Here is a 23,174-nt window from a genome sequence, read left to right on the forward strand (position 1 = left end):
CTCTCTAGCAACATATGGCCATTGTTCCTTGTTACTCCGGGAGGTGCTCCGGGGAACAAGGTCTCTCCCAAACTCTGCTGGTCCCCCCTAGTGAGTTTATAGACAGCCACCATGTCCCCCCATAGCCTTCTCTTGCAAAGGCTGAACAGGTTCAGGTCCCGTAGCCTCTCCTCGTAGGGCCTGCCCTGCTGTCCCCAGATCATGCGGGTGGCCCTTCTCTGGACCCTCTCCATGTTGTCCACATCCCTCCTGAAGTGCGGCGCCCAGAACTGGACGCAGCACTCCAGCTGCGGCCTGACCAGTGCCGCACAGAGGGGGAGGATCACCTCCCTGGACCTGCTAGAGATGCATCTGTGGATGCACGCCGAGGTGCAGTTAGCCCTACTGACTGTGTTCTTGCGTTGTCAGCCCATGTTCATCCTGGAGTCAATAATGACTCAAGGATCTCTTTCTGCCACTGTGCTTTCAAGAAGGGAGTTCCCCTGCCTGTAGGTATGCTGCTGGTCTCTACTGCCCAAGTGCAGCACCCTGCACTTGTCAATACTGAATCCCATCCTGTTTTCATTTGCCCACCCCTTTAACCTGCTGTAATCTGTCCTTCCCTTCTAGCATGCCCACCTCACCCCAAATCTTGGTGTCGTCTGGGAATGTAAACAGGCTGCTCTTTACCCCTTCATTTGTTAACAGACCCATTACGTTTGCGATGTTCAGTTACACAGAAAGGTTATGGGCCAGATTGTGGTCCTGGTTTTGCTGGTGTCATTTGGTAGTCAATGAGTTTACTCTGGATTTACACCAGAGCAAAGGAGAGTGGCAGTTGGCACAAAAGATCAGATTCTGTTCCCATTCACACCAGCACAAAGCCACTGGTATCAGTGGAATAGATGCTTTTGGTACTGGTGCCAATGAGAAGAGAAACATGTCGTTTGTGTCCAAAACAGCATCGACAGACAAAAGCAGGGATCTTGAGTGGCCGTAAATGAAGGTAGGTTGACTATCTTAAATGGAATGATGCTAATTTATATCTGCAGAAAAGTCTGGCGCACTCTGTTTTAACGGCAGACTTTTTCATAATGGGTCGCTGAGTAGAAATATTCAGCAATGAAAATGATACCAGATAAAAATAACTAAGCCCACCTCTGATTTGAAGCCAGCTCTAACAGAGTGCAAGCCACATCCTTGCTCCTACATATACACACATGGTTTATTTGGTCTTAAATAGTACATTACAAATGCAAGCTTTCACTTGAGTTCCCTGGGCCAGAGAACCTCAGCTAAGGCCAGGGTCTCTGTCAGCCATCGAAGGCCTGTGTGCCCCTGGCATGTGGTGTCACTGGTTTGACAGCACAGCAGGGAAGGAGGTTTGGCAGAAGCCAGACACTGAGGCAGGTATCTCCTGTGAGTCAGGAATGGGCTCAGCCACCTTCAAAGGACTTTTAAGTTTCATGAAATAGTTTTTCTTTGAATTCTGTAGGCTGCAGTTTTTGTGCCGGAGCTAGAGCCAAGGGAGAATCCTCCCAGATTCCCAGAATCGGCTATTTTCCGACCACGCAGGGGGACAGCTGCTGAGCCAAGCACAGACCTGGCCCTTCTAAACCTGACTTTCACGTGTCCCGTATCTTTAATGTAGGGGCACGATTGGCAGAGCCTGCGGTTCCCAGCATGTGATGGTACACCATGGCTGCTGGGATCAGGCTGCAGCTCCCACAGCATGCAGGGAGCTATGGTTTTAGTGTTGGAGAAGTTCAGTCCCTAAACAGCACTCGATTTGAGACTGTTCTCATGCAGCCCTAGGGTCAGTGGTCAGCATAGGCAGCTTTGCTTGAGAGGGTAAAGGGTCACACCAAGGGGCTTCAGGCTTGCTTATGGGAAACAATACATCGGAGAGGGGGCATATAGGGAATTCAAACCAAACACCAAGGGCAACCTACTGGGTAAGATACATGGCCTCTGCCCAGTTGCACTGCAGATGCCTATGCCTGGCGAATGGTGCTGAGGGCTCAGCTTCCTCTAGCTCAGCATCTTGTGCCGGTCAAAAACTGTCTTCCTTTGCTCCTGCACCTGCCGCTTCCACCGCTGCTGGGCTCCTTCCACCCTCTCCAGCACCGTGTTGGCTCGGGCACCAGAAGGAGTAGGTACTGCTGCCAATGAGCGTGCATCCTGCAATGCAAAGAGAGGAGAGTGTTTATAGGGGGAAATCTCTCTAGTGCCGAAGGAAGCGGCTTCTCAGTTTGGAGAGAGATATTCACATGCAGAGCAATTTGGGGAGTTCATTTTCCCTGATATCCACAGGACGAGATTTTCAAAGATTTCCAGCACCAACTACATCTCGCTGCAGGTCTTCATGGTACCAAACCTCTACAGGGCTTGAAACTGGGGCCATCAGTGTGCAGGCCCCCAGCACTTGAGTTAAAGGAATAACTATCAGGAGGTAGCTGTGTTAGGGTCTACTCTTCTACAGACCAGCCAGTAAAAAAAGGAAACTTTAGCAGCATCTACCCTGCTAAACTGAGCTCCATCAGCCCCTCTGGACATTCAGCCCATGCTTAATGATGTGCAAGTGGCCTGTGTTTCCCAAATTTCAGACCTGCTTGTATGTTCGGTGGTGAATTTCTAGACCAAAGGAAACTGAAACTCTGTCCCACTGAGGGGGGAGAGAGAAAGGGCCGTAGAGATGGAGAGAGAGAGAAACCTTAATAGAAAAGACGGAGGCTATATTCTCAGCACATATAAATTTTATGCAGTTTTGCTAGCTATGCCAAGTCATACCAGGTGAGGACCTGGCTCACAGACTTTAAGCTGTAGCAACCCATGTCAGCTGATTTATCAGGGCAGTTCTAAGCATAAACTGTTGCTATTTAATGTTCCCGTTCATAGCAGAGGTTTCTGTAATGTAGTGCTTATAGTGTTTGTTTAACATATAGTTTCATAGTAGCTATGGTCAGGAGGGACCTGAACAGATCATGTAGCCTGACCCCCTGCCACAGGCAGGAATGAATGCTGGGGTCACAAGACCCCAGACAGGTGATCGTCCAACCTTCTCTTGAATTTACCCAAGGTAGGGGCGAGGACCGCTTTCCTGGGAAGTTGGTTCCAGATTTTGGCCATCCTAACTATAAAATATTGCCTCCTGATCTCTAACCTAAACCTATTCTGCCAATTTATCTAGCCCAAAGCAGTGTGGATGTATAGCAGCATGGTCAGCCACCTCTGAATCCTCACGCTAAAAATCAGACAGGAGCTGCCTGACCTTCCCCTCATTCATGCTGGGTATGATCATATTGGGCCTGATATCTTCTTTTCTGACCCTGGGAAGTCACCCCATTACGGTCAATGGAACTCATTAAGTAGCTTTTGCAAAACCCAAAGCAAAAGGGGTCCCTTAGCTTAGTGCATTTCCAATAATGAATTGGACCAAAAATGGTTAACTGAGACAAGAAAATGAAAACAAAGGTTTCCCAATGTCCTGGAGATCCCTTCTGTCTGCGCCCCTTGCTACTCTATCACCGAGGTTCTTGATGCTGGACGTGGCTGAGAGAAAAATAATTGGGATAATAGCACTTGCTCATAGAGGAGACCAAGAAAAGAAATAGCTTTGAATCAGCTGGGAGGGCTGCTGGGAGTAGAGGTAGGAGGCTGAGCCCTATCCATCCCACCTCCCCAGCTTGCTTTTCCCACCCACGAAAATCCCCTCCCCCTGTGCTGTGTTTCAGCTCCTCCCAGCCATGGGGGACTGTACAACTCTCTCCATCAAAAGGGAGTGTTCCTGCTGTAATTGCAGCATGCGGCGCTCTCTTGCATCCGGAAAGGCTAATTCTGGGTTTTTGTCAGGATTACAGCTCTGTGGAGCTCCCCAGCTCCTGTGGGGATTTCCTCAAGGGCTCCATGCCCCTCTCATCTCCTGCCATGTGGTTCTTAAAGGATTAATGTACCTTGCTTTCTTTGCACTCAGATCTGAGCGCCATCCAGTAAATGCACCTTCCTGTACAGTGCCCTGGGCTGGCACAGCATCTAAGGCCTCGTGACTTGAGTTTAGCAGGGAACAAAGGCAGCGGGCTGCGGAGACCAGTCGCTGGTTAATTGCTTGGCTACAAACAGGTGCCAGCTACATCCTAAGGCCCTGTTGATATCAACAGAAGAAAAAGGAGCTACAGAGCCATCAAGGAAGGAGTTAAAGGTGCATGGCTCCTCATCCTAACCTCGGTCCCAAGGAAGGCAGGAGTCCAATTCCCACTTACTTTTAATGGGACCAGGCACAAATCCAGTGCCTCGCTCTGAGACCAAGGTGCGCGGTGGGTATTATGTCAGGAAGGAGGAAGACTTCATGGCTGGGGGACTCTTCTGCTCTTCTGCTTGGTAGCTGTGGCAATAAGCTGCTTCCTTTCCCACCCAGCAGGAGCTGGGTTTGGCTCTGCTTGAGAGGAAGCCAAACAGCGTATTCCTCAGATGTGCAGGTGACAGATTCTCCGACCCTGAACTCCCTGACTGGCAGCACAGGGGTGCCGGCTGCTCAGTACAAGGGCAGTGTGTTGGGGAGCAGGTGCGTGCTCTGTACTCCCTCTCTGATAGGCCTCTTGTTTGGTAGCTTCTTGGTTCGAGTGAAGCACGTGGCTGCTTTTTGTGTGTGAAGGGCAGAATTGGTCTCTGAGCCCAGTGAGCATGCTGCTGGGTGAATGCAGGGGCTAGTCTAAACAATTTTGCAGGGCTTCCTTGACTGAGACCAGCCAATGTCTTCCTCCCATAGATCACTCTTCACAGCCACCTAAAAAGTCTGTAGCTTCCTGAGTCTTCAGTCCTATCCTGGCCCTATGGATGTAGAGAGGCCCTATGTGCTGATGCTGGGCAGTACAAACCTGAGAGCTAATAATCCCAAAGGAACCATGGAGTCTTCCTGCGACTTGCAGCCTTGAGAGAGATTTCCCCTTCTCCCTTCTTTACTATTGCAAGCAAACAAGAGGGAAAGCCAAGCTTGACAGGGCAGGTATTCCAGTGCTAACAAAACAATTACCCTCCACTGGAGATGCCGCACCTGCTTCAAAGACCCACTGAAGAACACATGATCAAGACTCTGCTAGCTAGGAGAGGATACTGGAGGCATTTTCCCATGGCATGTCCTTCAGATGTGTTAGGGAGTGGTGTGTTTCCCAGCTGGGGCTGTCCTCTTTCCAGCCAGGATCCACAAGGACTCTGGACAGCAAGTGCAACATTTCTGACTGCCCAGAGAGCTTGCTGCCCTCACAGCAATAAGGCTGCATCACCAATACACTAGACTGGGTTGGCTGGAGAGAGCCAGGGAAGAGGTTGCAGCCTGAAGCTATCTCTGAAGTTGTCATAGCCAGAAACGTAGATCCAAATTCTAGTTCACTAAGGCAGACTGCAGTTCTCTAGACCCGTGGCTTTTAACCTGTGGTATGTGTTGCTCTGTGTCGAAGGGGTCCACAAAAGATGACTATGATCAATTAGAGGTATATGAACATTCATACTTCTGGGTACAGAAGTACAAAGGGGTCTGCACTTCCATGTGAAATATTTTTTAGGGGTCTGCAAATGAAAAAAGGTTGAAAATAACTGCTCTAGACAGTATCCATTGTGGAATATCCAAAAGACATTACACAACACAGTGGAACAGACAGTATTTTGGTACCCAAGTCTACGTATCCATCTTAGAAATGAAATAGGATTTGAGCTTTTTTTCAAGTGAGAGAACCTGGAAAATCTGAGTATGCCATGCAGGCCACCCCATGTTATCAGAAAGGAAAGGTGTTAGTTCATTTCTATAGAGATGAATATCCCCTACTTGCTCCCAACCTGATTTTTTTTTTTTTTAGGTGGCGATCTGACTAATCAATTTTCTGTGGTGAAATCAATGTGGTTCTCCTCTTACTTACATCACTATCACACCTGTCAAACTACACTGACTTCAAAGAAATTACTCTTGACTTTATACCACTGTGTATAAGAGTTTTGGGCCCATGGTCATCAAACCCGGTGGGGTAAAATGGGTTTCTGCGTTCTGCACAATTCTGTTGCGTAGAACAAATCTTCCACAGTGAGACTGCTCTCAGGTGACTCTACCTAACTATCCCCATGGGGAGCAGGCTTTTCTTTGAGGCAGGACGGGATGGATTAAATAGTATACTCCAGGCAAGAACATGTGTCACAAAAGGCTTTGCTAGTTACAGCCCCTCAAGCACATGCACTAGCTTCCTCTGTTCAAAGCACGTCTGAGCACCTGGATTAGAGCTAATCAGGAGGGAGGCAGTACGTGCTGCAACCCAGGGCTTCCATAGTCTTTAGGGGTTGGAGAGAGAGGCAGATTTCTCATCTTACTCCTTAGCACACAACTAGGATCCTAATGCTCTTGAGAAGTGCTGTTTTATCTCATAAGTGTGTCAAGGAAGATACCTCATCCCACAGGCACTTATAGTGGCAACTACTGTGGCAGCATGTAAACCGCAATGTCCTGGGGGAACAGACAAGCCCCCTTAAGCTGTTCTCTGGCCCACTGATTTACCATACAGCTGAGTCTTTCACCAAGGGTTTGTGCTGCTCCCAGTATGCATGTCAGTGGTATTCAGTCCCACCCTGCTTGCTGCAGAGGCCTGGAGGGGCCAGGCACGCGTCAGGGTGATTTCCCCTCTTGCCTCCACCCCCTCCCATCTCCTGCTGTCGTGCATCCCCATGTGGGCCTGAGGTGAAGGCAAACTGGAGCTAGCTGGCCAGAAGCTTCAGAGCCATGCGGTGACAGAACTCAGGACCAGAGCAGGATGCACTCCCAAGACAACCCCACAGGCAGGGAAGCATGCTCTCTTGGGGATCAGACTGGTGAGGCCACTTCGGGAGTGCTGTGTCCAGTTTTGGGCCCCTCACTACAGAAAGGATGTGGACAAGCTGGAGAGAGTCCAGTGGAGGGCAATGAAATTGGTTAAGGGGCTAGGGGACAAGACTTAAGAAGAGGCTGAGGGAACTGGGCTTATTTAGTCTACAGAAGAGAAGCCTGAGAGGGGATTTAATACCTGAAGGGGGGTTGCGAAGAGGATGGAGCTGGACTGTTCTCAGCGGTGGCAGATGAGAGAACAAGGAGCAACGGTCTCAAGTTGCAGCAAGGGAAGTTTAGGTTAGATAACAGGAAAAAAACTCTCACTAGGAGGGTAGTGAAACACTGGAACGAGTTACCTAGAGAACTTACGGAATCTCTGTCTTTGGAGGTTTTTAAGACCTGGCTAGACAAAGCCCTGGCTGGGATGATCTAGCTGGGGCTGGCCCTGCATTGAGCAGGGGGTTGGACTAGATGTGACCTCCTGGGGTCCCTTCCTTCCCTCATTTTCTATGGTTGTAAGACTGGACACTGAACTTGCACCTTCCCCGAGCTAAATACCCAGCAACCAGGCTGAGCCAAGTCCTTCTCGATAGTCTACACAGGATCTGCTCATGACCAAGTCAACATAGGGACTTGAGTTGGGGTACCTCCATGGGCTCTAGCTGGTCTCAGTTAAAAAAACTGTGGGTGTGAGGGCCAGCTAAAGAGAAACACAGCTCCATCTTGCCCAGTGCCATGGACCTTAATGACAGACCAGCCACAAACAGCAGAGACACCTGAATGAAAAAGTGTCCCTGAGACATGCATTCCAAGGAAATGGCAGCATCAGGCCCTGTAATCAGCCTTCTGTATCTCTCAATTACAGCGTGAAGCAGGGCTACAATTAGCACATTATAGCTAATCACTACATGTGCAGCCATTCCACTCCTTTGCTATCAAGGCTGCCATTACTGCACAATAATAACCAGTTTTGCTTCTGACATTTCCTCTCCCAGAGGCCACCCACATTCCCGCTCCCCCTGCCCACTCCCACTTTCCATAGCACCCTGCTCACGGACGGGAGCCGTCACGGAAGGAAGAGGCAGGATATACAAAGCTAAATCCTAATGCCTTTGCTCTGAAAATCTTCGAAGTCAGTGGGCACTTTGCTTCTGTCTGGGTTTGGGCCTCTGACTCACGCACAAAAAAATCAGTGGTATTTGCAGGCTGCTTGGGCAGTAAGTTCACTGTGGTAAATAGCTGTGAGACAAACCTCGCAGGAGCAGAGTAGCCCGGACCAGCTCTCTGTCCTCCAAAATGCACGTGAGCTAAATAAGAGATCTCCCTATGCTGGTACCATGTATTTTTCCTCTTTATGCATGCCATATCAGATCCTCCCCCAGATACACAGCCAGCACAATATAATGAGAAATATCAAAAGCTGAATTGAAAACAAAGCAGGAAAGTACAACTGAAGCCTATCATCAGATCACCCTGTGTTAAAAAAACTGCCCCAAAATGGAGCAAAAATTGCTATGATGGGGCAGGCTCTGCACCTCCCCATGGTGCTTTGTGTGTGTGTGCAGGGTGTAATCTAGCAGGGCAAAGGTAACAAACACGGGGTAGGGCAGAGTCAGAGATCAAAACTCCCTTGAAATGTAGCATTTTGGGCCCAGAAACCTGCCTAACCTCTCTCCCAAATATACAGTTGGTCCAATAAAAGATATCATCTTGCTTTTTGTGAAGCGGTGATGGGTAGGCCAAGTGGTTTATGGCACGTAAGAGTAAGCCCAGCTGAGGACAATCACAGCAGGGGCTCCACCCCTGCTGATCTCGGGATGCAGTGAAAGTACCTGGGGGGGGGCGGGGGGTGGTAGGAGGTGAGTGCAGAACATGCTCAAGGGGATGCACAAATAGGGAGGTGCAGGGTCAAACATCAATAGCAGCTGTTGTTTTGTCACTGCCCTCATTGTCCTGCTCTTCCTTTCCCTTACCCTCATATCTCCCTTCTAATTTTCCCTCCTGTGGTCCCATCCTCCAAGTCACCCCACATGCTCTAGAAAGATGCCATCACCTCATTCTCCTCCTCGTTGTGCAGGGGCTGGGTATAAGCATCTGGCTTCCGGATCAGTGGGTCGACCAGCATGAGGAAGGCCATGTAGAGCAGCAGCGCCCCGACCACTGACAAGTAGATGATGATGATAACCTGTGGAGTTGGTAGCAAAAGATCAGTGAGAGCTCTGATAATCTCCAGGCCTCAAGGTGTCCTCACAAGCCAGTCCCTGGCTGATGAGGCTAGGAGGAAACAATCCCTACAGGCCAACTTATATTGTTACTCACTAGGAGGTTTCTGGAACCTCCTTTTGAAGCAGCTCGGGACTCTTGGAGCCAGAATAAAAGGCTAGATGGGCCCATGGCTTGATCCAATCTGCAAATCCTTAAACAACCTCAGCAAGGTGGACTGGTGCTTCCACACAGTCTGCCTCCCCACTGCCATCAGCCTTCCCAGAAATGGTGTGGGGTGAGCCACCTCCTGCTCGGGGCCAGCTGGTGATGGGGAGGAAGCTGGAGCAGGAGTGGGGGGAGGGAGGCAGGACAGGATCTCAAAAAGCCCACAGATGATAAGCAGGGCTGAAAATAGGTGCCTGGGGCAGGCAGCAGTGAAAATGGAGCTCAGTGGTGATGGGCTCACTTCTCAGAGGAGGTTATAGATGGACCTCGTAAAAGAATGAGGCAGGGGGATCATCAAGGAGAAAGGCAGGGTATTTTTCATGGAAGAATGAGGGGGAAGTTGTTCCTCCTGGCTGCCCCATAGCCAGCAGCATTGACACCACTTTCTTCTCAGCTGGTGTCTTCCTTCTTAGCCTCAGACACCTTCATTCCCCTTCCCCATCTCACAGATGGGAGACTGAGCTATGGGGAAGGGAATAACTTGACCACGGTCATACTAGGAGACAGTAGGAGGGTCTCAGCACCCCCAAAGTGCTTTGCAGGAGGAAGCCCTGTTTAATTCCTAACACAGCCCGTTCAGGTCACCCCTCAGCTGGGAGAACCATAAAGGAAGGGGCATGAAAAGGCCTTGCTCCCGTCCCTGAAGACAACACATCATCTTCACCTTCCCCATTATAAACATTAAGGTCCCAATCCAAGTCTTTTGTCTTATCCCATATCCTCCACAGTGGTCTTCCCTGCATAACTCTGCCTGTGAGGTGCACAGCATGGCGACAGTGAAAGCTGTGGGGCTAGGTCCATTGCTACCTTGATGGTGGTGGTGCTGCGCTCCTCGTACTTGCACTCACACAGCAGGCAGTAGGCTTCAACATCACGGCCTGGCACTGGCATTGGCTCTACCATATACAGGCAGTTGCTGCAACACAAATATGCCAGTGTAAGCACTAGGACAAGGGGAAAGCTGTGCTGGGGGTGGGGGGCACTGGAGTTCTGGTGTCTGCAGTACTGTCCTTGCTGTCACTGCTAGCCAGGGCCATTACACAGGGTGACCATATGTCCTGATTTGGCTGGGACAATCCTGGATTACAGAGGCTGCTGAAAATTAAAATGAGTGCCCTGGGTGCAGGGCAGAGAGGCAGAGCAGCATGAGCTGTGAAATACGAAGCCCTGGTAGATGGCAAATTAAATTGCCCTAAAATAAGTTAGCTTGATTAGTGGAATGAGCATTTAAATGGGGAGATGATTGTTAATGCCTGTGAAGTAGAGAACAGTGGGTCATTAATGGACCACTGACTCCCTTAGTTGCCTGAATACCAGAGCTGAATCACACGGCCATCCCGCCCCCTCCTCTGCCTGCAGCAGCATGGTTGACTAGAGGGATAGGGTGGGGAGGGGCATGAATGCTGGGTGCCCTTGAAGGCTTTGGGGGCATGGCGACTACCCACAGGCGGTGGTGCAGCAGGGGCATAGTGGTGGTGAGCGGGGAGCTCCCACAGGTAACTGCGGCAGTGTTGGCGGCAGGTGCAGGCCGAGGAACAAAGAGAGGGGGTTGGACTTGATGATCTGCTCAGGTCCCTTCTGACCCTACTAACTATGAAACTATGAAATGGGCATTGGAGAGGGCACAAAGAGGGCAGCCTCCACCCAGCATCCAGGTACCAACCTTCACAAAGCTGCCTCTTGCTAAGGGATCCCTTTCCAAAGACAATGAACGGGGGCTGTGAGCTGGACTTGATGACCTTAATTTAATTTAATCCTTTCAACAGAAAACCACCTAGTAGAAACATATCAAAACAAGGCAGTGAAAAAGAGAGAAGAAACAGGGAAAGACTGTATATAGATAAAAGATAATGCTTAGGAGGGTGCCTGAAGTAGCACTCCATAGAGCAGGGCGGATCCTGCTGATCTGTCTCTGCTCCACAGGTATTAAGGACCCTCTGTCCTTTTTAAGGGTCTTGATGTTCCACTATTCAAACTAGCCTTTCCTCTACAATGTTGCTGTCTGTTAGCCAGTCTGGGCGATGTCTCTCTTCTGTTTCACAGCTCTGCAGATTATTTTTAGCTTTAGCTAAAAACCTTCTCTTAGATATGGTAATATTTAACTCAGATGCAGAAATACTGACAATTGGAGGCAGCGTCAAGACACAAGAAGGCTAGATTTTGTTTTCTGAATCTAAATAAGATGTTTAAGTATATTCTTTTTGACTATCTTGCCTATTTTATGCCTAGTTTGTTGTGTGTTTCTTTCTAATCAATATATAATCGAACAAGTTAGAGCACATTTCAATAGTTATATCTGTCTCTGCTTTCACCGTAAACTGAATAATATAGTGCTAGCCTCCTGGCATGCTGACAAAGCTTCTCATTTCACTTTGACTGGAGAAAAATGTGTGTTGTATTATATCCAATGATGTGCTACACCACCTGCCCCCTGCCCCCTTTTCAAAATCCTAGATCCAGTCATCCTGTTTAGTTCCCAGTTCTGCCCTTGGCTTGGTGGATGACCTTGAGCAAATCCCTTCCTTTAACTTAGGTTTCCTTGCCCTGAGCATGGAGATAATGTGGCTGACCTCCTTTGTGAAGTGTATTGAACTGTACTGACGCGATACAGTAAATGAGAGCCAGGAAATATTGTTGGATGGATTCTGCTGTCTAAGAAACAGACTTGACTGATATTATGAGTAGGAACCCCGTGGGGCTACAAATCACCAAACTACAGTCAACAGCCTGTCTTTTTAACCCTCAGCCATTCAGTCCTGCCTATTCCCTAGTGTAAAGAAACATGTATGTGGGACCCCTCATTTTAAACCTGCAGCTGAGAAGTGTTGCATTTCTAATCCCCGCACAACAGGGAACACTGTCTTTCAGTAACTATTTTGCCATCTCCTGGAACAGCTCAGAAGGATGTTGAATGATGGGGTCTTGGGGGAATTTGAAAAAAGTACATTAAGTCCCCAGATCTTAACAAACATGGATACCGGTCTGTCTTGGAGGCTGTGGTGGCGCTTCCTTGCCTATATTAGCCTGAATGGAGGCACAGGCTGGAAAAATTAAAGCTATTAAAAAAGCCTGGAAGAAGAACAGGCTGTACAGGGCAGGAGTCAGGCCACCTTGCTCAGTCTACTGTGTAGCTTTAAAGCCCTGCAGACAGCAAGCAGCAACACCTCAGTGGCAGGCTGATTTAGCAGGTAGGACCCAGGAAGCTACAGCGCTAACTTCAGTGTAGGCATAGGACAGGCAGGTGCGGAGGACTTAGGTTTCCTCCTCCAATTCAGCTCGGCCAATCCCCCGAATATCAACAAGTCCCCCTTCAGTTACAGATGTGGAAGTCCCCAGCACCCAGCTCTGCTGTTGCCCTTCAGTCCTGACCCACAGCCCCTCCTATCCCAGCCCTGGACTCCTCACATGCACAGCTCTGCCCATGTGGCTCAATCCCGACTTGTGAGTCCTGTTATTCCAGTCATGGTCTGTGCCCAACGAGAAACTGCAAACTGCACAGTTGTGTGCAGTACAACTGGACCGCGGGGGAGAAAGAAATAAGAACGTATAGGTAGCAGTAGCTCCCTTTGTGTACTCTGGGTAAGTGAAGTCAGCAGCCTTGCACCTGTGCTAATACAGCAGATAACTGGGCATCAGCCCAACTGTAAATGACACTTCAGGAGATGATTTTCTATGTGGTTGGGCCTCCTCCCTGTTACAGGGGCGTTTTTTGTACATTGGGAATTTAATCTCACTATGTCTGGTGAGATAGGGAAAATTTCGATCCATTTTACACATGGTGAACTAATGGACACAGAGCTTAAGTGATATGTTATACAGGGAGAATGTGGTAGAGATGGGAATTCAAGCTAGAGTGTCTGAATCCCAGGTCAGTATCTTAACTGCAAGGCCATCTTTCCCCGCTCTACCTGCTCTATGCAACAGAAAGCTGAGGAGCTTCTGAGAGCTGATTCTCCTGTTTGTAGATGGCACTCTGTGCATAGGATACACCATAGCTCTGCAAGAAAGATGCTAGGGAAGAGTTTATCTGTTAGCTACAGTGCACAAGGAGCCACATAGACCAGGGAGGGACCCACAGTTTTGGAGCTCAGTGCAGAAGCAGGGAATTACAGGTGTTATTTAAAAACCATCATCCTTATACTTTGTGTATTTTAAGTGCCTTTTCCCCCTCATTCTCTATAATGCAGCATGATCTGGTTGTCAAAGCAGGAGACTGGGACTCCGGTCCCCTGGATACCATTCCCTGCTCTGGTCGTGTCACCTTGGAGGGTCATTTCCTTTCCCTATGCCACAGCTTTCCTACCTGTAGTGTTGAACTCACAATACTGACCCAGCTTAACCCCAAGGCTCAATACAGTGTCTGCTGTTCCTGAACAGAAAGATGATGCATTGATTTTTCCCTTGCTACGCTTTGAAGAACCAGGTAAAACTGCAAAGGACAGGACTACAGGGTAGATATCTCCTTAAGGTCCAGGGCATGGAGTTGCATCTTTATCTCAGTATGGGCAATGCCCATTGCCAGGCAGTACAAGGGTTGTTGGTGTGAGGGCTCAGCTGTGAGACGTGTTTTTTTCCTCTGTAAAGAGCTGTCACATACTATCTCTGCTGTAAACTAAGCTCTAGCTTAAATTCCCATCTCTACCACTGATTTTTTGAATTCAAGCCCCAAACCTTAGGGTTGTTAGGACTGAACCAGGTTTTCTGGCTGAAGTCCACCACTGCCTTTACAGTGAAACCCCACTCATCTTTTTGGCTGGGGGGTGACTCACCAGTCCTTCTGTGACACATTCCTGTTGTAAATGTGCCCAATGATATTCCTGTAAGGGGGGCAGATGCATTTGCAGCGGATGTCCTCAGATCTCTGCATGGGGAAGAGGAGACTGTATTGGTGAAGGTACCCAATGGCAGCTGGTAGCTAATCAAAAAACTCTGACCCCACCACAGACCTGGTGCTTCTCCCTTCTCAGCCTGCTTCAGTCACTCACTGGTCAGACTCTCACCCCTGGGCAATAACAGCATCTTTCCCTGAGACACCAGCCAGTCTCCAAACAGACCGTTACAGGGATTAAATCCTCCGTTTTCAAAAGCACAGCCTTAGGGGTAATCTCCCTTAGGTCTCTGTGGTATATGGTGTAAGGCAGGGCTGTTCAACTGGTGGCCCATGGACCTCATGAGGTCCTGACAGGTTAACATGTGGCTCACGGGCTGGTGGTCTGGGCACTGCTCTCCCCACCATGTCCACAGCTGCTGCCACTGGAGTCTCTGGGCTACCTCCATCCTTCTTGGGCTTCTGCTGCCCGACTGCACCTCTGTGGCTCTCAGCCAGTCGAGCTGGATAGCCCTGGCATGCATCATACAGGTTCACCAGTTCCCACTCCATCCAGCAGAAACCAGTGCTACCCTCTGCCCCCTTCCCCACCACACCACCCGGTCTGTACTCATCACCTCTGCACCTTTCCACAATGGACCAATGATTTCTTTGTTCCCTGTCTCAGTTGCATGAAGCACCGAGGCCACTCAGAATCTATCCCCCACCGTGCCCTAGCTCTCACCTTGCTGGCCTGTGCCAGGGGTGTTAGGACACACCACACTACAGCCATCAGAGACAAGAGTTGAATGCTTTTCCAAATGTGCTGGGCAAAAATCATGGTGATCTGAAATGAGGAAACAAGGGTGTCAAAGGTAGCAGAGAGTCCAGTCTCAGCTAAGGTGCTGGTCTCTCTGTCCTCTTCCCCAAATTCCCCCCACACTACGCAGGCAGTGTTTCCCTAGAGTCGTGGTGCTGAAACCTCCAGCCACGTGAGTTGGATGGGGTTGCAGGGGCCAGTTCCCATAGGGTGGGGGTAGTCTGTGGGCTGGATCCAGGATCAGTTTGGAAAGTGGGGTCAGTCTGTGGGTGCATTCTGGTGCATCAGGCCAGCACCATGCGCTGGAGCCTGCCATGGACTGGCTCTGGAAGCTGCAGCAAATGGTGCTGCCACTCTCCCACTGTCAAATTTCTGGACTTGTGGGGAGCCCTGTGGGCAGGAGGACACAGGCTGCATTTGGTCAGCAGGCTGGAGGTTGAGCACCACTGCCTTAGAAAATTAGTATTTAAATTACGGTAAACTTTAGGGCCTCCACCCAAAAGCAGGGAATCGGGTACATGCACACATAGTAAGTGAAAGTCACTGTTCCAAAGAGCTTTTACATGTAGACAGACAGGCTAGACTAAGGGTGGGAGGGGAGACAGAGGTCAAGAGGTGGGCAGTACAGTATCACTAGCCTGACAATAGCAGGGGAAGTTTTGTTTCCAATCGTTCATAGGAACTCGCACAGTACCACAAGCAATTTTCCAGTTTGCATTGGCTGTTTGGGTTTCTAGGGCAGAGACAGTGAAACTAAATCTGGGGATTTAGTTTATTACCTTCGGAGAACCATTCAACAGCTATTTTACCAAAGGGAACTGAGCTGGAAAAATCAAGAAACCTGAACAGACTAAAAACTGTCCACTAGAGTCCCATGATGAATACCCCTTAGAAATTCTTGACATTCTTGATTCATTACTGAATATCAGTCTTTCAATAAAGGGCCAATTCTGTAATTAGGTCTGCACAGGCAAACCCTTACTTCACATTAACTGCAGGTCTAGTTACAGGGATGAGAACTAAAATTATACAGTTAAGCCTAAAGCTACAAAGAGAGAACTGACTCTTCTGCTTAATTCAAGGTCTAGGGATAGTTCATTTCTACAGCAGGTATATATTTGCATGGGTCTACATAACTCTGTTTTGCTCTTGTATTTTCCTGTGATCCTTTGGTCCAGTTACCCTCCTGGCACTGCATTTAAAAGGCCATGTGCATAATAAGCTTTTGTCTGGGCCAAAGATCAAGGCAGTTACTGAGGGACCTCCAAGTGGAAGTCTGTCCACTGATTTTGAACACACTTTGGATCAAGAACTTAACATGGTATGAATGCTTTGGAAGCAAGGCCACAATGTAGTACAGCACAACATACAGAGATCACTCTTCAGCTTGCTTTTCCTTCTTCAGCTTCCAGATCTTTGCTTTAGGCACCGCTCCACACAGCCACCCTTTGCGTTTGCTTCTCCATGTAACTAACAGGAAAATACCAGGCAGACCCCAGCCTTTTGTGGGTTGTTGCAGCCTGGATCTGAGGCAGGTATGAGCAGTATTTGGCCCTTAAGTGCTAAAGGAAGTGAAACTATTAAAGCAGGGTGCTGCAGCATGCTAGGGTGGCAGGAGATCCTTCTTAGGCTGCTGATACCTACACAGGATTCACAGGATAAACCCAGAGACTTCAAATAGGAATCCACAGAGTCAAGAACATTTTGCCCTGTGTTCTTTGCCACAGAAGAATTTATCTATTATTTTTTTGTAGTCAAAAAATGAGTGCAGACAAAGAGCTGGCATTATCTGAGGGGTGCTTGAGTCTAGACAAGGGTGAGAACCAGTGCCTTAAAACTTCCACTTCAGAGCAGGATTATATATCTCCAGTCTACTAATCCTTCAGGCCTCTTTTTGTTTGAGTAACAGGAAATTGGGGCTGAATCCACAACTGACTTTGGCATCTAAGCAGAATCCAGCTGCCACAGTAGGGGCCTAAGTCCAAGATTTGGATCTTCAGAAACCTTCTTTACTGTTGAGCAAAGTCTGCAGGCCCCTAAGTTTCCAATAGCCAATTTTCTCAAGAAGGGGATGCAGGTTAAAATAGCTTGAAGCACATGAAAGAACTGGACCCACATTTCCCATATAACGGATATCTCAGCAGAGCAAATTAGTATGGACACATTTGCACAGTGCTGTGACTAGGGGAGTGGAGCAGGACAAGCTGATCTGTTAAAAGCTAGGGTTGCAAAAGCAGTTTGCAGTGACCTGCAGCTCTGCTACCCCCAGCGTGGTGGAGAGGAGAGTGGGGAGTGGACTGTCAGTGAGTGCTCTCCCGTTTGCTCCACCTCCCCTCTCCCCTAAAACTAGGAGGCCCTATGCCCGTCTGCCAGAACTGGTAGACCAGCTGCTTCTGGTTGGAGAGGTGGGAGATGTCAGTTCTGGCAGTCGGGCACGGGGCTTCGGTTTCCCAGTTCCAGGGTCTCCTGGTTCTGGTGTTGGGGGGCGGAGGCAATCTCTCTGTTGGGGAGGGAGAGAGTAGAGCACTGTGGGATGCTGGAGCACCCAGGACTTCCCTATTATGCTCGGGAAATTGTTGACCCCATCCTGAAAATCATTAATCTGTTCTGAGTAACCTTCAGTGGTGGTGTCATTGCATCTCTGATGACCTGACATCCTTACACTGTCCGGACTCGCAAGTCCTGAAAATCCAGTGCACGTGACAACTAAAATACAAATCATTTTAAGAAAAGACCACAGCTTTCCCACAGCACATAACTGCCCCCAAAAACTGATTGCAGAAGCTACTCTAGAGACTCAGCTGCGCGCAAAGCCAGGATCTGTCAGTTCTTGGGCCCAGGATGCACAATACCCGAGCTAAGCAGCAGCTGAACCTGCATGGTTGCCAGGAAGTACAATTAGACAGCAATTCAAGCTAATTTAGTTTGCATTTTGAAATACTTCTTGCAAATTTAGATTGTATTTGACGCCATTTCTGTTTCTGTACAATCCCAACCCGCAGCATGCAGAGAGGCTCACTGCAACACTGGCTGCAGGAGCAGTTATTTTAAGCAACCCCACCCCGCTCTCCCCAGTCAGCATTAAAGGCTGTAAATCAAAGTGCCCTACAAAGGTCTCCCAGTTAAAAATTAAAATCATCACATTCACCTTAGGAAAGAACTGACACTCACCCCAGCAGTCTCCCCGCAGCTGCTAAAAGGATGGAAGCCGCACCTCCTTGGCAGCGATTGGCTCTTGGAAAAGATCCTCTTTGGTCCAGACCATAACAGACAGCCCTTACTCCCAGCCAGCAGTTCATGCCCAGGGTTTCACTAAGGGACTAGAAATCATTTCTCAACCCCAGTGTGGCAAGAAAAGCAAAGCTAGAGTTGCAAAATGCGATGCTCTTGTGAAGCATCGCTGCCAAAGTACAGTGCCAAAAATATAATGTGAAAATGCCACACAGGAGGAGACTGTGGTTTATTGAATCCTTAATTATTATTTTATGTTAAATGTACAAAGCTGGTCATGTTAAAGTATACCTTATGATCAAAACCTTACGGTGCTATTCCTGTGTGACTGTGAGTTAGCCACTGCTTGTTACCCCTTTTCCCCCCACCGGCAGGTAGGTGATAACGATGCAAGCCTGCCCAGACTGTTTGGGACAGTTTGAGTGGTTGGGAAAGACCTAGTTGATATTAAGAAAGACTGCTGGTTCCCCTCTCCTCAGGGTTAACGGTAGCAATATTCGGCTTTCTTCTCCATGAATGCACCTCCAGCCTTTACCTGGAGGGACACTTCCCTGGGGTGGGAGGCAGAGCTGGATCCTGAAAGAAGATTAAAAGGAATTAGGCATCCAAGTCTTACTGAAGTTTGTATGGGGTGAGAACATGTCTTTATAGCCATTTGGCCCTGGTACTCTGGATAGACCTGGATTGACTCATGTCAGATGGCAATGGATTTTAGTCACTATGCACCAAGTCAAAACACCTGAATGTGTATTTCAAGGGTTCACAAACTGGTACAGGTGCCCCTGGGGATACACAAAACATGTCTGGGGGTATGCAGGCAAAATTTATGTAATGGCAGATGCTGGTAGGGCTATGCAGGCAGCTGGTATATCTGGTAAGGGGTATGCAATAAGATAAAGTTCGGGAATCTCTGGCCTACCTAGAGGGAAAATTCTTTCCCTATTACCCACTAGGGTGACCATCATAGAGGACAGTCCGGTTGTCCTCTGTCCTCTATTGATACAAAACCCGACGCCTTTATGTCCTCTATTTTTCTCGACATAAAAGCGTTCAGTTTTGTATCAATAGAGGGCAGAGTAGCAGAAAATGAATGTCCTCTATGATGGCCATCTTATTACCCACCCGTGGTACATAAGTAACTCTACAACAGGTCAAACTGTTGACTGTCTAGTTCCTTCATGAAATCATAGGGCTTCTGGCGGGCAAAGTGTTTTGACTTTCTCTGAGATGTCTGAACGTTGGCCACAGCTAAGATGAGTGGGGTTTGACCGGTGTGCACTGATGTTCCTGCCAGTACTTTTAAAACCCAGGGGTTCCTGACTTGAGGGTCTTCTAGTCAGTGAATTTCAGAGCAAAAAGGATTTTCCCTTCCCTTGGCATGCACTGTTGGTGGTATTGCCTTCCTCTGCGGCATGGTCTTTTCCCTAAGGTTTTCTTAGCATGCATTAACCAACTACTTCCTTTTCACACCACCCTTTTTTTCCACCCCCCCCGTGTCATGTTGTAGGATGTTCTTAGTGTTTCAGGTCCAGTGTCTTGTTAACTGTGGGTCTGAAAGGTCGATTCTGAAGATTTTGCAGCAGGTGATGGAAGACTGCCTGCTGAAGCTGGTGGGCGGCGTGCTGATGCACAAGGGGCTGTGGCAGCCAAGGAGTGCCTCTGAATGCAGGGGATTTGATGGCTCAGAAATCTTCTTCCAGTTCTGTTTTCCTCTTTTTCTAGTCTGACAATAACCCTTGACCATGACCAGTCCTAGTGGCACAACAAATCTTGCTTTTAACAGCAACACTTTGCTTCAGATCAGGGTAAAAACACCAGCCATAAAGCAAGGGAGGAACTGTAGGACACTGCACATCAGGGTCAGCGATCATCCTCACTCCTGCAGCATATGCCCTGCCCCAGGGTATAGCACTTCCTCCACATTGGCTCACGTAGCTCGTGGTTTCAGAGCTTGCACGAGCCTGTCAGACCTATTTTGAGAACATCAATTCCATGTGTTCAGGGAATGGCAAAACCCACTCCATGTTTGGTGAAAAGATGTCCAAAACAGGGAGATGCACCTGGTTTGCAAAGCATCATCTCAGATCAGGTCTGGGACTGTTCCCAGATCAAGGACCCTGTGGCGGCAGCCACGAACCGGTGCCTGGCAGAAAGGGCTGGACTGTCACGGGTGAACTGGGCAGCTGCCCAAGGCCCGGGCAGAAAACGGTAACTTAAAAATTATTATCATTCTCTCTGGCGAAGGGGGGCCGATACTAAAAGTGTGCCCGTGGGTCTAGGGTGCACTGTTGGCAGAGCCCGGTCTGTCGTGCTTGCAGTTTCCCTCGGGGAAAGCGGGGTGGGAGCCGGCGCAAGGTGGAGAAGAGAGACAAGGAGCGAGCAGTTTGGGCTCTGAGATCAGGGTCACACGCAGCACCTGAGATGTCGCAGGGGCTGGGCTGCAGGGCACGAGTCGGCGCTGGAAGGCTAGCCAGAGGTGGACAGGAGGGCGGTAGGGCGGGCAGAAGAGCAGCCCCCGTGTGACACCGGGCGGGCTCCTCAGCTCTCCATTCTGGCGAGCAGGAGCAGCTGCGCTGGTGCCCGCGGCACGGACACGCTCGCGCTGCCCCCCGGCCGCGCGCGCAGCACGTGGCAAGGCCTCTTCCGGAGCAGCGCCCCGCGCGTGGCTCAGGCTGCCCGGAAGTGGCGTCACACGGGAAAGGGCGGGGCCAGCCCGGGCGAGGGGGGCTGCGGGCGGTTGCCATGGCGGCGGCGGACTGTGTGCTGAAGCTGGGGGGTAGCGCGCTGACGCACAAGGAGCGGCGCGAGAGCGCGCGGGACGAGGCGCTGCGCGGCGCCGCGCGGCTGGTGCGGGAGCTGCGCGGGGCCGGCGCCGGGCGCTGCATAGTGGTGCACGGAGCCGGGTAGGCCGCACTGGCGCCTTCCAGGAGACGCCGCGCTGGGTCAAGCCGCGGAGCCTCGTTGTGAACGGCCAACCCCCAAGGGCGGGTCCCAAGAGCGGGGGCGGGGCTGGTCACCGTGTTTGCAAATGGGACAGACAAGGTTGAGACGTTTGCGCTGGAGTAGGGGATCCCTGGAGGTCCCAAAGTGACAGAGGTGCGGTGCTCCTGGCAGTGGACCAGTTTGTCATTCTCTGTAACTTAAACGAGTGACTTTCCCCACGTAGGAAATACCTTGGAAGAAAATGGTTCACGGCATTTGAGCCTTAGGTGGTGTTCGCAGACTTCTGTTCTGCTCCCAGAGGAGCAAGCGGGAGAAATGTTTGAGGTGTGAGAATAATAGGTGCTTCCAATGGAGGAGATCTTTCTGTCTTTTTCTTCTGAATATTTCCAAGTTTGAGTCCGGCTGCTTTGAACTCGGAGAGTTTCCTCAGGCTAGCTTTGTGTACCAAAATACAAGAGCTGGGTTTTGGGGGTGGGAGGTTAAGCCATTCACGTTTTTCTGGCCGGTGGAATTGCTCAGCAGAAAACAACCCGTTCGAGCACGTGATTTTTTGTCACTGTGGCAATGTGTAGGTGGTGGACGGGGGTGCACGTACACCCCCTGAGAGTGCTGGTGCACCCCCTGACAGGCTGCACTCCCCACTTAGGTGATGGACATCGGGGAGCGCTGGTGCTCCTCCTGCTGGCGCTGGCCGGGGAGTGGGAGAGCCACGGCCACTTCCCAGGAGTGATGCGGCCACTTCCTGGTCAGCAAGATTGGCCGCGGGGAACCCCCTGCTCCCAGTCGGCAAGATTGGCTGGGGGGCGGGCCACCAGTCAAGGTGGCGCCACTTGCCCATGGTGATGATGCTTAGCACTGTCGATCTAAAGAACACCGGGCACATCTACATGAGATGCTTTGAGTGCATTGGACTAAATCTACTGAGCATTAGCACAGCAGGCAAAGCCTGTGATAATGCATGGTAGATTTAGTCTAATGCAGGGGTTTTTAATCTTTTTAAAGTCGAGTCCCCCTTCTGGTGGGTACTCCTCCTGTTGGGTGCCCCCTTCTAGATGTGGAGTGGGGCAGGGGGATCCCCCAGCAGCCGAGGCAGCGGTGGTGCTTCCTAAGTACCCCCACTTCTTTGTGCCGCAGCTGCATACCCACTGGGACCTTCCCAAGTACCCCCGCTTGACAACCCCTGGTCTAATGTGTATTAATGTCACTAAAAAAGTGTTCATCAGTGCTAAAATGCAGTAGTGCCGATTAGGGCGCATTAAGTTAGTACCTGTCATTATAGATACTAAACTTAATGTGCTGTAATTAGGGCACATTAAAGAACATGTAGATGTGCCCACTGAGTACTACAAAGCTTCCCAGCCTGGGATGGCATCACACCCTGTCCATGCATCTCTGCTTCTCAAAACCATTCTCTTTCTCACTGGTGTTGAGGCAGTCAATTTATAGCACTTTGTCTTCTTTCCCTTGAAATGGGTTTATCACCAAGTATTACAATGCCAGGTGGCTGGTATTTGCTTGGACAATCTGAAGTTCACACATAGGAGTTAAAGCATTGTGTACTGTTCAGAGTTTTGCTGCCACTTGGGTGTTTGCCTAAAAATGCTCAAGGTGGAGGTTGTGAAAGGAAACAGTCAAATTTAAAGGGTCACCATTAAGATACTAATATTCATATGGGGAATGAGCAGTGTGCTGTTTGTAGCGCTCCTGATATTCTAGTGAGTCCTGTTCAGGGTGATTTTTTTCATTGCGTTCTATGCAGTTGGTAACACCAGTAGTATCAAAATTATGACATTTAAAAAGTGGGTGCTTTTATCTTGTTGTTTCTGACTCTCTTGGGTGCTTTGGAGTTGCATTTTAAGGTGTTTTTCCACTGCCACCAGGTTAGCATGTATGCTTTTTTTTTTTTTTTTTATAAACACTGAATTCTTGCCTTGCTCCCTTGTCTTATGGATGTTTTATGAAACCCCCCAGTAGAGAGCTGGCAGTGCTATACCCTTGTTGTACCACTTATGAAACCAGGTCTTTTTCTGTTCTGTATGCTGCACACTGGAATGTGGAGGCTTCTTCTCATCTCTTTGCAAGGGAGAAGCAGCTGTGATCGTGTGCCCTGCACAGTGTTTTAA

General features: G+C 49.5%; 1 protein-coding gene across 2 annotated transcripts; it reads right to left on the reverse strand.

Moving 5' to 3' along the window:
- Positions 1-1,183: 1,183 nt before the first annotated feature.
- TMEM9 (transmembrane protein 9) lies at positions 1,184-20,752 on the reverse strand. 2 transcript variants are annotated; one of them, XM_090025883.1, is made up of 7 exons: positions 20,525-20,752; positions 18,049-18,684; positions 14,803-14,904; positions 14,020-14,111; positions 10,058-10,166; positions 8,874-9,005; positions 1,184-2,160 (listed from the first exon to the last, which is right to left on the reverse strand). In XM_090025883.1, exons 3-7 carry the CDS (start codon positions 14,896-14,898, stop codon positions 2,011-2,013), a joined length of 579 nt encoding a protein of 192 aa, XP_089882009.1. In that variant the 5' UTR covers positions 14,899-14,904; positions 18,049-18,684; positions 20,525-20,752; the 3' UTR covers positions 1,184-2,010. The 2 variants fall into 2 exon arrangements, with proteins under 2 accessions (XP_089882009.1, XP_089882010.1); XM_090025884.1 differs by lacking the exon at positions 20,525-20,752 and having other exon boundaries at positions 18,026-18,069.
- Positions 20,753-23,174: the final 2,422 nt, after the last annotated feature.

The sequence above is a fragment of the Crocodylus siamensis genome, chromosome 13 (genome assembly GCF_052110815.1).
Source record: "Crocodylus siamensis isolate JL-2025a chromosome 13, ASM5211081v1, whole genome shotgun sequence".
Taxonomy (NCBI): domain Eukaryota; kingdom Metazoa; phylum Chordata; order Crocodylia; family Crocodylidae; genus Crocodylus; species Crocodylus siamensis.